At 39.9% G+C, this 17,293-nt stretch overlaps 1 protein-coding gene across 4 annotated transcripts in view; it reads left to right on the top strand.

Annotated features, from left to right (window-relative positions):
• MTRF1L (mitochondrial translational release factor 1 like) overlaps positions 1–17,293 on the top strand; it is a 68,999-nt gene that overhangs the window by 12,454 nt on the left and 39,252 nt on the right. For 2 of the 4 annotated variants that reach the window (XM_029596567.1, XM_029596568.1), the window contains exons 3-4: positions 15,377–15,467; positions 17,060–17,243. In XM_029596567.1, coding sequence (XP_029452427.1) covers positions 17,111–17,243 — 133 coding nt within the window. In that variant the 5' untranslated portion in view covers positions 15,377–15,467; positions 17,060–17,110. The remainder of the gene's footprint in view (positions 1–15,376; positions 15,468–17,059; positions 17,244–17,293) is intronic. The other 2 variants (XM_029596565.1, XM_029596566.1) reach the window with 1 other exon arrangement.

The following is a 17,293-nucleotide window of genomic DNA, read 5'->3' as shown; positions in this document are numbered from 1 at the left end:
GTGTTCCACTATCAAATCCTCTCAAGATAGTGTTGGAAAATGGTAAAAGTAATGTTTCCATACTGTAATGTTTATGATTATATAAATGATTATAAAAATGCAAGACAACTTCGATAATGTTGTGAAGGATATAAAGTGTTGATCTCCAAATGTTCCGCTAGTTGTTTTTGGACCGTTTTTCAATCGGTTTAGCAAGTAAAGGTAGATTTGAGACTGGTCTATAGTTATTTAGTATTGATGAATCTAGATTTTTCTTCTTTATTATTGGTTTAATAGTTGCCCCTTTTAAAATATCCGGTATAGTACCATCTTTTAAAGATATATATTAATGATGTTAGCTATTGCAGAAGCAATCACATCAGCTAAAATCTTCAAATTAGTTATAGGTATTGTATCTAGCATATGAGGGGCTGGATTTAAGTTTTTTTTATCATAGTTTCTACTTCCATACAAGTCACTTCATCAAAAGAAGATCATTTCATTATGTCTTTCGGGCAAATGTTTATCTCTTGTTTTACACTATTAGTAATTTTGCTTCTTAAATTTACTATTTTATCATTGAAGAACTGCGCTATTTAATTACAACGGTTTTCGGGTAGGTTCTGAGGAGGAGCTGGTGGTATTAGTCAAATATTTCACAATATTGAACAAAGTTCTGGAGTTTTAGCAAATTTTTCCATTTTCTTACTGTAGTAATTCTTTTAGAATTTAAAATTAATTTTTTATAAAATGCAAGACAACTTCGATAATTTGTTAGGTTTTGAATCTATTTATTTTTCCATTATTTTTCTTTATTTCTAAGTTTCCATTTAACTTTTATTTGCTGGTTATACCAAGGATTCTTTTGTTTAGACTCTTTGATACAGATATTTTTTATAGGATTTATTTTAGCAGCTATTGTAGTGGTCATGTTCAAGCAGTTGCAGTGGAACTGTCGGTATAATCAATTTTTAAAATATTTTCTTGTAATGCTTCAATGTTGAAGGGTGGACAATAGTTGTAAGAAAATGATCAGACCATGGAATTTGTGTGTACACAGTATCCATGTTTTCTAGCGAGTTACTTAGAGGCACAGCTGCTAGATCCAATCTTTTTCCTGCTTTTGGTTCTTTTCTTCCACAGTCCTGGTAGCTTTTGCTTTGGTAGTGACATGCAGCAAAAACTCCCAAGTTGCTGTAATGGCAGGGAACCACTGGATATACTGGTGTGGTAGGGATAGCAAAAGTAGCTGATTGATGCTGGGGCTTCTTAGTTTCCTTGGTCTCCATTGGGTTTCTCTCTCCCGGTTCCAGACTCTTTTTCTGCTGTCGCAGGAGCTGAGCACTGCTTGCTTTAACCAGGCCTTCCTGTAGGGCTCTTCTTCTGTACTAACTTCATGAAAATGTTATGTTATGTGCTGCCCAGAACATGCTGGGTTCTCTGTAAATTAGCACTAACAGAAACATAAATCTTTTTTTTTTTTTTTTTAATTTTCAAAAGATGCTGAGACATGGGGGACATTTGGGGAAAAAATATGTATTTGGTAATAAAAAAAAAGAATAGGTGAGGGGCAGTGAATATGAGCACTATGTGAAAATATCCAGGAAGATCTTTACAAAAATGTGTGTTGGTGTAATAAATTTCTTCACAAACTTGTATATTAGGAGGAAAAGACTTTGGTCAGCAGTAGTTGTAGATGCAACTGACAAGCTGAAGACTGTATCATCGGTCATAAAAATCTTGTTTAATAATAAAGTTGAATCTGTCAATGATCATTTTATTGTTAAAAAAAAAAAAAAAAAGATAGGCAGTGCATCAGGGAAAGAAGGATTAAGAACAGAACATAAATTGCAATGCTGGGTCAGACCAAGGGTCCATCAAACCCAGCATCCTGTTTCCAACAGAGGCCAAACCAGGCCACAACAACCTAGCAATTACCCAAACACTAAGAAGATCCCATGCTACTGATGCAATTAATAGCAGTGGCAATTTCCTAAGTAAACTTGATTAATAGCCGTTAATGGACTTCTCCTCCAAGAACTTATCCAAACTTTTTTTGAACCCAGCTACACTAACTGCACTAACCACATCCTCTGGCAACAAATTCCAGAGTTTTATTGTGCATTGAGTGAAAGAATTTTCTCTGATTAGTCTTAAATGTGCTACTTGCTAACTTCATGGAATGCCCCCTAGTCCTTCTATTATTCAAAAGTGTAAATATCTGAGTCACATCTACTCGTTCAAGACCACTCACGAACTTAAAGACCTCTATCATATCCCCCCTCAGCCGTCTCTTCTCCAAGCTGAACAGCCCTAACCTCTTCAGGTTTCCTCATAGGGGGGCTGTTCCATCCTCTTTATCATTTTGGTTGCCCTTCTCTGTACCTTCTCCATCACAACTATAACCTTTTTGAGATGCGGCGACCAGAATTGTACACAGTATTCAAGATGTGGTCTCACTATGGAGCGATATAGAGGCATTATGACATTTTCCATTTCATTAACCATTTCCTTCCTAATAATTCCTAACATTGTTTGCTTTTTTGACTGCTGCAGCACACTGAGCCGACGATTTAAAGTATTATCCACTATGATGCCTAGATCTTTTTCCTAGGTGGTAGCTCCTAATATGGAACCTAACATCGTGTAACTACAGCAAGGGTTATTTTTTCCTATATGCAACACCTTGCACTTGTCCACATTAAATTTCATCTGCCATTTGGATGCCCAATCTTCCAGTCTTACAAGGTCCTCCTGTAATGTATCACAGTCTGCTTGTGATTTAACTACTCTGCATAATTTTGTATCATCTGCAAATTTGATAACCTCACTCGTCTTATTCCTTTCCAGATCATTTATTTATATATATATATTGAAAAACATTGGTCCAAGTATAGATCCCTGAGGCCCTCCACTGTTTACCCTTTTCCTCTGAGAAAATTGACCATTTAATCCTATTCTGTTTCCTGTCTTTTTAACCATTTGTAATCCACGAAAGGACATCGCCTCCTATCCCATGCCTTTTTAGTTTTCGTAGAAGCCGCTCATGAGGGACTTTGTCAAATGTCTTCTGAAAATCCAAATACACTACATCTACCGGTTCACCTTTATCCACATGTTTATTAACCCCTTCAAAAAAATGGAGCAGATTTGTTAGGCAAGACTTCCCTTGGGTTAATCCATGACTGTGTTCCATTAAATTATGTCTTTCAATATGCTCTACGATTTTGATCTTGAGAATAGTTTCCACTATTTTTCCCGGCACTGAAGTCAGGCTCACTGGTCTATAGTTACCCCGGATCACCCCTGGAGCCTTTTTTAAATATTGGGGTTACATTGGCCACCCTCCAGTCTTCAGGTACAATGGATGATTTTAATGATAGGTTACAAATTGTAACTAATAGATCAGAAATTTCATTTTTGAGTTCCTTCAGTACCCTAGGATGCATACCATCGGGTCCAGGTGATTTGCTACTCTTTAGTTTGTCAATCTGGCCTACTACATCTTCCAGGTTCACAGTGATTTCGTTCAGTTCGTCTGACTCATCACCCCTGAAAACTATCTCCAGAACTGGTATCTCCCCAACAAGCTCATTAGTAAGCAAAGAATTCATTTAGTTTTTCTGCAATGGCCTTATCTTCCCTAAGAGCCCCTTTAACCCCTCTGTCATCTAATGGTCCAACCGATTCCCTCACAGGTTTCTTGCTTCAGATATATTTTAAAAAGTTTTTATTATCAATTTTTGCCTCTGGCCAACTTCATTTCAAATTCTCTCTTTGCCTGACTTATCAATGTTTTACAATTAACTTGACAATGCTTATGTTTTATCTATTTTCTTCAGATGGATCCTTCTTCCAAATTTTGAAGGATGTTTTTTTGGCTAAAATAGCCTCTTTCCTCACCTTTTAACCATGACGGTAATTGTTTTGCCGCCTTTCCACCTTTCTTAATGTGTGTAATACATATGGACTGCGCCTCTAGGATTGTATTTTTAAACAATGTCCAAGCCTGTTGAACACTTTTTTAATCTTTGCAGCTGCACCTTTCAGTTTTTTTTCTAACCATTTTCCTCATTTTATCAAAGTTTATCTTTTGAAAGTTTAGTGTTAGGGCTGCAGATTTACTTATTGTCCCCCTTCCTGTTATTAGTTTAAATTTGATCATGTTATGATCACTGTTGCCAAGTGGCCCTACCACCGTTACCTCTCACCAAATCCTGCGTTCCATGAAGAACTCTCTTGTTGGTTCCTGAACCAATTGCTCCATGAAGCAATCATTTATTACATCCAGGAACTTTTATCTCTACCAAGTCCCGATATTACATTTACCCAGTCAATAGTGGGGTAATTGAAATCTCCCATTATTATTGCACTGCCAAATTGGTTTGCTTCCCTGATTTCTCTTAGCATTTCATCATCTGTCTGACCATTTTGTCCAGATGGACTGTAGTATACTCCTATCACTATACTCTTACCCAACACACATGGGATTTCTACCCATATAGTTTCTACTGAGCATTTAGTCTCTTGTATGATCTTTATCCTGTTGGACTCTATACCCTCCCGGACATAAAGTGCCACACCCCCACCAAGTTGATCCTCCCTATCATTGCGATATAATTTGTACCCTGATATAGCACTGTCCCATTGGTTATCCTCCTTCCACCAAGTTTCTGTGATGCCAATTATGTCAATCTCATCATTTGCTGCTATACACTAACTCTCCCATCTTACTTCTTAGACTTCTGGCATTGGCATACAGACATTTCAAAGTGTGTGTTTTGTTTGTTTTAACAACCTGCTTCTCAGTTGTTTGGGATAATTTGGAAATCATTAGCTTCGGTGATTTTTTACATATAGGCATAATGGACTATGTTTGCTTTTAATGGAACCTCTCTGTTGGGATGCCCTAACTCTCCTGTTTCATTAGTATCCTTCAAGGATACATTTCTCCGAACCATGCACTGCTGAGTGACTGTCTGCTTTCCCCTTTGTTCTAGTTTAAAAGCTGCTCTATCTCCTTTTTAAAAGTTAGTGCCAGCAGTTTGGTTCCACTCTGGTTAAGGTGGAGCCTATCCTTTCGGAAACTTTTCCCCAGTTCCTTACAAAGCTGAATCCCTCTTCCCTGCACCATCTTCTCATCCACACATTGAAACTCTGGAGCTCTCCCTGTCTCTGGGAACCTGCACGGGGAACAGGGAGCATTTCAGAAAATGTTACCCTGGAGGTTCTGGATTTCAGCTTTCTACCTAAAATCCTAAATTTGGGTTCCAGAACCTCTCTCCCACATTTTCCTATGTCGTTGGTGCCCACATGTACCATGATAGCCAGCTTCTCCCCAGCACTGTCTATAATCCTATCTAGGTGACGCGTGAGGTCTGCCACCTTTGCCCCAGGTAGGCAAGTTACCAGGCGGTCCTCACATCCACCAGCCACCCTGCTATCTAAATTTCTAATAATTGAATCACAAACTATGATGACCGGCCTAATCCTTCCCTCCTGGCAGTAGGCCCTGGGAGACTTGTCCTCGGTGCAAGAGGATAATGCATCACCTGGAGAGAGCAGGTCCTTGCTACAGGATCACTTCCTGCTACACCAGGGTGATCTACTGGGAGACCTCTCAGATTCAAGACAGCACTGGGGCTGTCAGATTGGATTTGGGACTTGGCTAATATGTTCCTGAAGGTCTCATCAGTGTACCTCTGTCTGCCTCAGCTCCTTCAAGTCCAAAGGAGCTCTTTGCACAGAGTGCACGCATACAATCTCTCACCGGTGGGTAAAAAATCACACATGTGTTGCGTCCATCCAGGCTTCGGCTTCGCCCCGCCTACCTCTACTTGCGGCTCCTCCCGCTCACCTTGGACTGATGGCTGCCACGGTGTCTGTTTGCCTACCTCTCCGGTGTCCCCGGACCGGCTTTGGTGCTGCCTCCCGCCATGTTCCTTCAGGGTACCTCTAGGGTGCGCATGCCGCCCTCATCTTTATTTCCAGGTTGGCGCGAACCTCAGGGGTGTCCCCTTGTTCTGACGTCATGACTCCAGGGTATATCTGCCTACTTCGCTAGCTCGTTGAGTTAGCAACCGGAACGTGACGGATGGGATTCGCTCTCCGTTCCTCAGCTACTCTGCCACTCCAGCTCTACTGGAACTCTTACTACCTTTTGGGGTCACTAACTGGGTACCCGCTCCTCAGGGGCCTCTCTGCTTCTTTCAGGTGCTATCAGGAAGCCGGTACTCGCCCCTCGAGGGCCCATGTTCCCTCTGTCTCTGCCTGCAATTTCTACCTTCTACTTGGAAGAACTAACTACAGTCATCTGTGAGTACAAGAAACATCTCTCTCTATAGTACTGCTTCGCCGGAATCAGGTACTCGCTCCTCGAGGACCTGCCCTCTGCTCCGGTGCCAGACCTTTCGTCTAGTGGAATCTTAGCTACTGCTAGTGAATACATTGCTACAGAGTCTCTCTGCTCTAAGGGATCAGGTACTCTCTCCTCGAGGGCCTGTTCTCCCCGTCTTGGAGTCTCCTATTCTACTTGGGACTCTGAATGCTAATTCTATTGTGTGCTCATAACTCTGTCTCTTTCCACACTGCTTACAGAGGAACCGTTCCAGCGTTCTCTCGCGCCCACCCGGGCTCTACAACCACTACTCACTACTGCCACCTCTGGTGGTTCCATATACTGTTTAATAAACGATTCAAATCTGTGTTTGTCTGTCCGGAGTTTAGCCTGATACTGTGGTCCTTCATGGGACTGCCCCCTGTGGGCGTGGTCGGCTGCCACAGTGTCAAAGGATCCACCTAAACACCAATAACCATAACATGTGACACTCAATGCAAAAGACTTGAATGCCCCCCTCTTGCTGCTGGACTGCTGCCTTCATCTTAGTTCTGAGTTCCTAGTTAAGTTTAGGATACTAAGGGAGTTGGAATTAGAGTACTTTAAATTTACAGGTGAATTTACTAATTAATCAGCTACTGTCCTACCAGGGGATGATTAAACTTTCAATAAGGGCTGGTACAATACTATGATTTAGTGAAGACCCTGATTGATTTTTAATGAGAGAGTGTCTCTTGCCTAAAGATCAAGGGTTGAGTAGGTGGGAAAGACAGACACTAGAATTAACTATCTCTGGCTTGCTTATTACCTCAGACAACACAAAATCTAAAGAATATATCCCTCTATTTCACCTTTCACCAAACTTATATAAGTCCAAAGATTTCCCAAAGCTATACTTACCAATCCTCTTTAACCACCATTAAGTTGCTCTTCACACAGTTAATTGAAGGGTTTAAGATTTGCGTGTCTAATGGTGCGTGCTTCCTGTCCTCTTCTACTACAAAGGGTGCTGGGCCTCTGGAAGCTGGAGCTGTGGAATTCAATCCTTGGATCGCATGCAGTGACCTCTAGACTCCTCTCCTGGGTGATGCTAGAAGCAGTATGCAGATGAGCCTTCCCGTCCTCTTCTACTTCTGGCTTCATGACTTGAGTTCCTTTGTGCAGCCCAGCAGCAAAACATAAGCCTGCAAAGTACTTTGGGTAAAGAATCTCTGCACCGAACAGCTACTGGATTTTCAAAGAAACTCGAGGGTGTTTCCCCATGAAAACTGGCCTGCAGTCCCACGGGTGCAAAGCATCCGTGGACCTGCAAGCTACCCACTGGGCTTAAAATGCCCCCTTTGTTGCAACCAAAAAGTGAAATGGGTCGATAAGACTAGCATTCTAAGAGCTCCTTACCAAGTTTAAGATATTGTGGCATTCCTCATTCAGTTTGGAATGGAATAACCCTCTCCCATCCAAGAAAAAAAAGCTCGGTATAGACAAAAGTATGGAAGAAAATTTCCTATAATATTGCATTGTGAGTCCAAAATCGCCCAAACCGTTTTTTTTCTAGTACACAGCAAATGAAACTACTCCTTGAATTCTTCATTTCAACCATTGCTTTAGATTCCTCCTGTTCTTAGAGAGAGGAGTTTTACCTAAGTTAGAAATATTTCCTATATAAGAGGATTCATCTGCTATGGATTCTGATTGATAAAACTATGCAAATTCTTTTTAGATTGAGCAGGGATTAGAAGAGAAATTCCCTTCACAGTTCTTGATAGCATTAATATTACTCTTTCTTGTTGGGGATTTAAGGTTTTGGTTTTTTTTTAACGCAAGAAGCTTATCTGCTTTATTGCACTTTAAATATTTTCTCTTACAAGATTTTCTTTTCTTTTTTTTTTTTTAAATTTATCAGTTTTCAATAATCACCAGCAAAAATCTTGAGAAATTACAGCGCCTTTCAGAAAAAATAAGTATTTCAAATACATATACCTCTGTAATTATATCTACAGCACTGATAAAAATAAAAGAAATATAGGGGCTCCGAAATTTGAGTGTAACAATATAAAGAAAAATTTCAAGAAGTGAGATTCAATGAACATTACATTTTGCCAAGCTAGGGGTATATTAGGTACGTGAATCCAAGAACACTCTTAATTGAGAGGGGTCAAAAAAAGTATAATTCTGATCTTTATATTTAACACAACATTTACATGGGTAGCACAGTAAAAACTGTGCCCCCATCTGTATCACATCAGAACGCACAGTTAGAAATATTTTTCTTCTAGACTGGGTTGCTTTAGTAAGGTCCAGATAACACCAGACCTTTTGACCATAGAATAATACAAGCCTATTATGAAAAAACTGCTGAAGAATATTATTCCAGTCAACTAAAAATGCAAATGATACTAGAAGAGGTCTTCTAGCAACTAGAGTCTCTTGAGACATCTCGAGAACCTCAGATGTCCAAACCTGGCGAATGATCCTCCGCTTCTTCACTAGTACCCACAATCGAGACTTTGGTTACTACTGGTCTAGCTGGTTCCGGAATCTTCAAAGTTTGGGAAATATATATTTTAAACAGTTCCATTGGAGAAATCATGTTAACTGGAAAATTCAATAACCTCAAATTGTGGGAATGCAAACTATTCTCTATATTTTCCAACTTTCTATTTTTTATCAAGTCAGCTTGTACCAAGTTGTACTGAACCTTTTCCACACTCTCCATTCATTGTTCCAAAGCTTCAATCTTCTTATTTTGATGAGATAACATTAACATTTTGTTATCTCTTGATTTTTAATTTCCAAGGTAATCTTAGATAAGGAAATGATAGAAGCTTCTAAAGATTTTAAAGCAGACCAAATAGTTACTAGATTCATCTCAGGTGGTTGAATATTACCTTCCAAATCAGGCATTCTAGGAGTAACTACACCTAACCCCATAGCAGTGCCTGTCCCGTTCTCCATGCCTGGAAGCAATGGACAAATCAGCGTTGTTCCTACCGGTTCATGCAGTCCAAGTCCCCCTCCGCTCCCCATACTGGGTTCAGATAGCACAGAGCCTTCATTCCCGCGGATTTCGTGCAGGATTTCTTCAGGCAAGGCAGCGATCGTAATGCCCCGGAGATCTTACGCGGTATCCTCTCTCACTGCCCGCTCTTTACCCACTTCTCTGCATGATGGTTCAGGCCTTCTTGGAGTGCCGGGGCTTAGTGAGATGTCAAGGGTCAGAGGGGACATTGCACACCCAACAGCCATCCCTGCAGCGACCAGCTCTCCCGGTATATTCGTTGGTGTGAAGAAGCTTACAATTCACGGCTGTGAGCTCTCTATGGGAGAGGAGCTCAAACCAGTTCCTCTCACTTTCACCTTCCTCTTCATAAGAGGCATCAAATCAGGAAAATCGAAAACAGGTAATCTGATCGGAGAGCTTCAACCGACTGGTCTCACCATCTTGAGCCCTACAAGATTATTTCTAACCTTTTTGTCTGTTACAGCTTTTAGATTTGTCCTCTTTTTTTTTTTTTTTTTTTTTTAATTTTTATTAACAATTACATGCTTGAAGTATTTTGAGCAGTATTTTGTTTTCCTCTAGCCCTCTAATTCCCTCTACCTCTTTTTTTTTTTTTTTTTTTTTTTTAAATTAGAAACACTAAACTCCCCTCTAACAGCTTTACTTGCATCCCAAGCCATATTCTTTACCATCTGCACCTTCATTAAGAGAATGTTTAACTTGGACACATTTCAAGAAGTGATAAACATAATTCTGTCTTTCAGTAATCCTTCATCTTAATGTCAAGATCATTGAATTGCATAATGAAGCCAGTTAGAATATCACAGTGACATGGGAATGGTTTGATCAAGAAATATCAGCTGTTGGACATGTTGCATATTCTAGTGGATTTTATGCATACGCAGAATCATGTCAGTTCTAAAATAAGTTATGGGGAGGTGAATAATATGCAAATCCAGAGGAGAATACATATTTCCATTTTCAAACGCCTTAGCTTGCTTCTCTGAGGATTTTTTCTGCTAGTGTAACATCTGTATATTGTCGTCTTCCTCAGTAAATGTATCATACTTTGCCTAAAGTGGTGGCTCTCAGGAATTGATAGGATTTGCATATGCACCTTACTGGCAGATGATTACACCATAGCTTGGAACATACGCACCTACTTGCCAACAGAGAAACAGCTCAGTGTATGCATGTAAGGTCCACGTTACGTGTATATGCTACTCTGTGAAACCAGTGGACTCTGGGACTAGTGTGGTACCAAGTGCGTACTAGCTTGCATGTGCATCTACCCACCATTGAAGTACCTACATGTATAATGAACACAGGGGCTTTTGGCAGGGCCACAGGAAAATATGGAGGTGCGGGTCCAAATGAAGCAATAGTGATGGGTAGCGTGGAAAAAGAGGTCTGTGGAATGAGAGAGAAGCAAATATTCATAAGATGGGAAAAATGGTAAGATTTGGATTGGGTTAGATCAGGGGGAGGGGGGAAATGAGTGCTGAGTTCAGGCTGGGAATTTGATGGTGGAAAATGGGATGAAGATGATGGGAGGGGAGTTGGGGGTTGAGCCTGGGGAGGACAGGAGCGACTAGGAGCCTCTGAATTTCGCCAGTTTAATCAGTGTGTAGATTATAATCCATCATAATAAAGTTGTACCCCCTCCCCCACTCCTTCCAAACTATTATTTTACCCTTTGGAAAAAGTTGCCTGATATTTTTACATTTTGAACGTGCTGTTGCAAATATTTTTAACTGTATCCTAGCTACATTATTCAATAGTTCAGGGGTAGCAAACTCCAGTCTTCAAAGAGCCACAAAAACCACACTCCTATTTCTTGGGATATCCATAAGGAATATGCATATGAGAGAGATTTGCATGCTTTGCCTCCATCATATGCAACTATCTCATGCATATTCATTACGGATATCCTGAAAACCAGAACCGGTTTTTGGCGCTTGAGGACGGGAGTTGGCCACTCCTGTCCTCACTGCTGCTGTAAAATAAACAAAACAAAAGGATGAAAAGGAATACAAGCCTCAGAATACAAAAAAACATAACAGAAAAGGCTGATGGAATGTACAACCTTTTCAGAGAAGTGGTAATATATCAAAAGATGGGGACATGATGAAGATAACCAATCAAACAAATGGAACTGGAATCAACTTAGAATTATAACCTAAATGGTGTCAGCAAGCCTGACATTGTTTGTTTCTTACCGAAACTAACCAGTCCTCTTGATAATTCATTCACCTTCACAATTTCTTAATGCACTATTGAAATTTTTTTGAATTTTTCAAAAATTATATTTTTCTAAAACTTATGTAGAGCATAGTCCAGAGAATATATGCCAAAAACAAACTTTGAAAAGCATTGAATAGCGCCCGACACGGCCAGTGTTTCGCCAATAGCTTCTTCAGGGGTATATCCCTGTATGTCTAATACTAATAACACCAAAACTTCTAAACATGTGACATTTGATTCCAGTGGTGATGATTCATCAGGAGATGATGATGCATGTAATTACCAACAAAAATCTGCAAATTCTTCTGTCTAAATCTATGACTGTTTTTAGGACAAGGCATGAGAGGCGCTCGTTGTTCTTACAACAACTGGTACACCCGGTATCCTACGTCACAGAATCTAGATCAATATGATCCACCAGGACACATGACCCTCTCACAACATCAAAATAATCCCTAGTATTTAATCTTTCATCCATGAATCTCACACAATTACAGATTCAAGTGTTAGAACGTGGATTGTCCTTTGTTCCAACTCCAAAAGTAGATCTCTTTTCACTTCAGGTTTCTCTGTTTCGGTTCACCTGTATTTTGAAGTTAAACATTTTTTTGCTTCACATCCCACTGGATCGGACCTCCCAATAATTTCTAATCCATCTACTTGGGTTCCACCTGGTCCAGAAGAACCTGCTATCAAGGTGTTCTATCAATTGGTTTCTCAGGAAATTTCCTCCTTATCCAATACTACTGTTTCAAAAAGGATTTTTCATAATTTTATCACGTGAAGAAAAAAACACTTCAGGAGCTTCGTTCCACTCAGAATCTGATCATAAAGCCGGCTGACACGAGATTTCATGTCAATTAACTGATATACATTACTACACACCTCTGTCCCAAGATCCTACCAATGATCTAAAGAAAGTTATTTCTGATGTGGTACAATCGGGAATTAAGGCAGGTTTTCTCGCCACTAGAGGCACAATTTTTGGTTAAATCACATCCCCGAGTACCAGTTTTTTTACACGTTACCAAAAATTCACAAGAATCTCCAATGCCCTCCAGGTTGTCCAATCGTTTCTAGTTGTGGGTCCCTGCTAGAACCTCTCTCATTTATTGATCAATTTTTATCACCATTTGTTCCTCAAATTTCGTCTTTTATAAGAGATTCCTCAGACATGGTTCTCTTTTTAGAAGAATTGAAGATTGACACCACTAATCTGAAACTTGTAACCTTGGCTGTTGAGGCACTTTATACATCTATTCCGCAGGATGAAACAATTGAAGTAGCCAATAACGTTTTGAGAAGAGATCTCGATCACATTGTATCCCAAGTGATTTTTTTGGTACAACTTCTAGAGATCGCCTTGAAAAATGTTTTTGCCTTCAATTCAAAATTTTCCCAGCAGGTCTGTGGGAGTGCCATGGGGGCTACCATGGCCCAGGATTTGGCCAATTTATATGAGTGTCTTTTGAAGAAAGCCTTGTTATAATATATTCAGATTGAGATGACAATTGATGGATTTACAACTTCCATTTACAGAAAACCAGTATGCTCTAAACACCTATTTGCATTTTGAGAGCGTGCATCCACGCGCCTTGAAGACAAATCTTCTGGTTAGCCAGTTTATTTAGCTTAGAAGACTGTATCACCATTGCTGATTTTGCGAACCAGTCCAAAGTACTGTCTGAACGTTTCATTGAAACAGAGTAACCATGTTCTTGCATTCGCAAAGCTTATTTGCATGCAAAATTTTCACACAGTGAATGGCTTTTTCTTCCTAAATCCTGAGTCATCGAGATATACATGCATTTTACCTTTTTCACCGGAAGCCAAATTAAGAAATCTATCATGAAATATTGGCATGTTTTACAAATGCATGACATTTTTTCAGATTCCTCCACATATTACCTTCTCTCGTGCCAAAAACTTGAGACTCCCTAGTCCATTCAGACTTTTCAGATTTTTCCAGTCTCACAAATCTAGTTACTGGTTCACATCAACCATGTCACACATATTCGGTCTGTTCTGTTTCTATGACCATTGATGATTTTTTTGGAATTAAAATCTGGTTTTAAGATCTATTTGAAACAGAAGACCTCTTGTATATCCACCATGGTGATATATTTAATTAAATTCCCATGCGATCTTCTGTATATAGGCAAGATCGAGCACATCTTAAAAACTCGTGTGATAGAACATCGTTCTAACATAAAAAATGCTCGTATTGATGAACCCTTAGTCACCCATTATATTCAGGCCGGATATAATTTCACTGATTTGACCTTTTGTGCCATAGATCAAGTTGTCCAGCATTGGCGTGGAGGTAATCAAGAACAACAACTACTCAGATGAGAACAACGCTGGATTTACAAATTGAAAACAGTTTCTCCTTTTGGCCTCAACTCTGATTTGGACTTACACGTATTCCTTGGATAATTCATTTCAATCGTTTCGGTACTAAATATGGATCGCATCATGTCTATTTTTTTTTTTTCTGTTTTTTTGTTTTTTTGCTCGTAGTGATGTCAAGTTTTGACGCTCCGTATCCTCATCTGCATAATGTGACGTCAAGGATTGATGCTCGGCATCAGCTGTAGATTTAAAGAGACGCTAACGCTGGCGTCTGTTCCTCTGTTTGCAGTAAGATGGTTGATAGGCTACCATTTCAAGCTGGACAAGGCGTTACAACAAAAATAAGTACTGCTGTGTTTTAAATGACCAACTTTGCACGTATTTTCTAAGAATCCTTTTGTTTAAGATATCGTTCAATATGTTCTATATGCTCCTGAAGAAGCTATTGGCGAAACACTGGTCGTGTTGGGTGCTATTCAATGCTTTTCAAAGTTTGTTTTTGGAATGTATTCTCGGGACTATGCTCTACATAAGTTTTAGAAAAATATAATTTTTAAAAAATTCAAAAACAATTTCAATAGTGCATTAAAAAATTGTGAAGGTGAATGATCGAGAGGTCCGGTTGTTTCGGTAAGAAACATAACGTCAGGCTTGCTGACACCTTCATTTAGGTTATAATTATAAGTTGATTCTAGTTCCCATTTGTTTGGTTATCTCCCTTCTTGGGTAACTATTTGACTTCATTGATATTGATTTTGTGTGACATGATGAAGATCTCATAAAGAATGAAAGAAAAAATATGTGGGTCAGCAGAATTGGTAATATGCAAACTTCAAGATTAGGTTTGTGAAACCTGTAAGATCTTCAGAGGTTCATTAAATTTCAGAGGTTCATTAAATTTCTTCAGCTTTTCAATAAATTTTCCTTGGTAGATTTTTCAAAAATTTGAAGACTTTTTTTTTTTTTTTACTCTCCTTCAATTGTTTAAATTTGTTAACGTTTCCCAGATTGAATGTTCAAAAATACATTAATCTGAATTTCCTCAGTATCTCTGAAAAAAAAATCTTAGCATTATGTTGAATTGTAACCAGGCTGAAATTTACATAGTTTGTCTGACTTTGAATTTTTTGCACATCTCTGATCACAGTGTGGTTAACTGCATTCATAACCAGAAATCGGCACAAACCAAAATGGGCAAAAAGATTTCAGTGCATCTATAATTTGAGCCATAATACCCTACACAAAGGATGAAACATCCCACACGTTCCACCTTCTCCCTTGTATGGGGACTGAAACATCCCACTCACTAACTCTTTCTGGAGGTTTTACTTCGTATTGCAGTTTGTTAAAGGCCCTTTTCCTTTTTTTCTCTAATTTTTTTTGTCCTTTTTTTCATAATGATTGCATTGTTCTCTGCCTCTTTTATATGCTTTTCAACCTATGGAATGTATCTGTCTGTCCAGGAGCAAAATCTCTCCAAAGAAGGGGAGGGAAAGTCACCATTTGGCTCAGTGGAAGAAAATGGGAATATGACTCGTTCGAAAACAGAAACAGGTCAGTGTATTTTGGAAAACGAACCCTCCCAAAAAAATCTCCTTGCTTCACTATGAGAAATAGTCTGCAGAATGTCTGACTGCTCCATTCCAGAAGCCACCGTGGGTTCCCCAGCAAACTAATGCAGACTGAGAGAGGCAGATGGAGGGGGGGGGGAAACCCCGAACAGCACACTTCCCAAGCCAGACACTCCCACACAAGCATGCACACACCCCCCATGCTCCTCCACACTGCCTCTGACACGCACATCCCCACGCTGCTGTCTACGCATACTGGCCCCTGCCCTCCTATACACACATAATCAATCCTTTACACACGTATATTCTCTCTCCTCTTCCAGTGCATTTCCCCCTTTTCTCTGTCACCACATCCTGTGGGGGGGGGGTCAGCAGGCTGTGAGTTATGAGGGAGGGCGAGGTTGTGCAATAGTCTAGGGTATTCACCAACATTCCAAGTGCACTTGCTGCTAGCACGAACTTACAATTCATGCGGGAGACAGTCTGAGTAAGCAAACTCCTTTTCTAACTAAGTTCAGCTGTTCTGATCTTGGTCAGGGGCGGATTGGCCTAGCGGGGGATCGGGCATCCCGGTGGGCCGGTCGCGCTAATAACCTGGTCTGCCGAGCGCGGCCGTGACAAGAGCTGCGCTCGACAGACCACGTGGTATCTCCTGGGCCGGCCTGGGTGGTGAATCCCCGGGCCGGTCTTCATCAGGAATCCGCCGCTGATCTTGGTCACAGAACTTGGTTAAGTAGTCAATCTTGTGCATTGTCAAAATAAGGGAGAGAACATAAAGAACCCTACCACCCCATTATACAAAGACAGACATCGACATGCTCTTCCTACTGGTCCTGTTGGTGCACTTTTGGGCTGATGATTATTTTTGATTATAAATGCAGCTAACTACATCAGTGGCTAGAAATTATGATGCTAATCCACCTTTTTCCTTGATGTCATGGAGTGATGATCTTTTAATCTTTTTTAATGTATATCTGCTTTTCTTGATGGGTTGTCTTCTGTGACAAATCCTTTTTGCTGTATTCTTCTTCTAGTTACTATGCCAATAACCCAAAACTACTTCTGTTTCCTATATGCAAAACATCTTTCAAGTGTGCTTGGAGTTCACCAATATAAAATATATTGTTTGATTTTAAATAAACTTCCTAAAGGATTGCTTTTGTTTATATTTACCTTATCTTCATGGAGAACATTGTGTGACGTGCATGATCCTGGATGCATCTTAACTTTTATATTTTATGTAAACTGTCCTCCAGGATACTAGTGGACCAAGACCATAGAAATGTTGCATTACTTATTACACTAATAAAGCAATTAGGTCCATCAGATTTCAGAACAGATTTTAAACTGTAGCTTTAAAAAAACAGCTTTCAGATTAGGGAGTGTAGCTCTGCAGCAATTATCAACTAGTAAATGTTATGTAAAACCTACTAGAGGTAATTTGAATTGTGTGTGGGACGGGGCAGGAAACACTGGTGTGTTACTTGCTGTTTTTGCTGCACAGTGGATGCCATATTTTAAAATTATGCAAGGACTCTCTTTTTAAAGTTTCTGCTTTGCCATTTTCTTTTGCAGATACTCTCACTTTTGATCCCCCCTGACGAAGCCGACGACAATGATTTGATCATGGAGTTGACGGCTGGAGTTGGAGGCCAGGAGGCTATGCTCTTCACAGCAGAGATGTTCAGCATGTATCAGCGATATGCTGCCTATAGAAAATGGAGCTTTAGCATCCTGGAATATTTTCCCAGTGAGCTAGGTGAGCAGAACTGCAATAGCATGATTTAAAGTTGGGAATGTGAGAGAGGA

Source organism: Rhinatrema bivittatum, chromosome 3, assembly GCF_901001135.1.
Source record: "Rhinatrema bivittatum chromosome 3, aRhiBiv1.1, whole genome shotgun sequence".
NCBI classification, from domain to species: domain Eukaryota; kingdom Metazoa; phylum Chordata; class Amphibia; order Gymnophiona; family Rhinatrematidae; genus Rhinatrema; species Rhinatrema bivittatum.
Note: the sequence above shows the minus strand (reverse complement) of the source record. Positions and strands in the feature narration are given on the sequence as shown.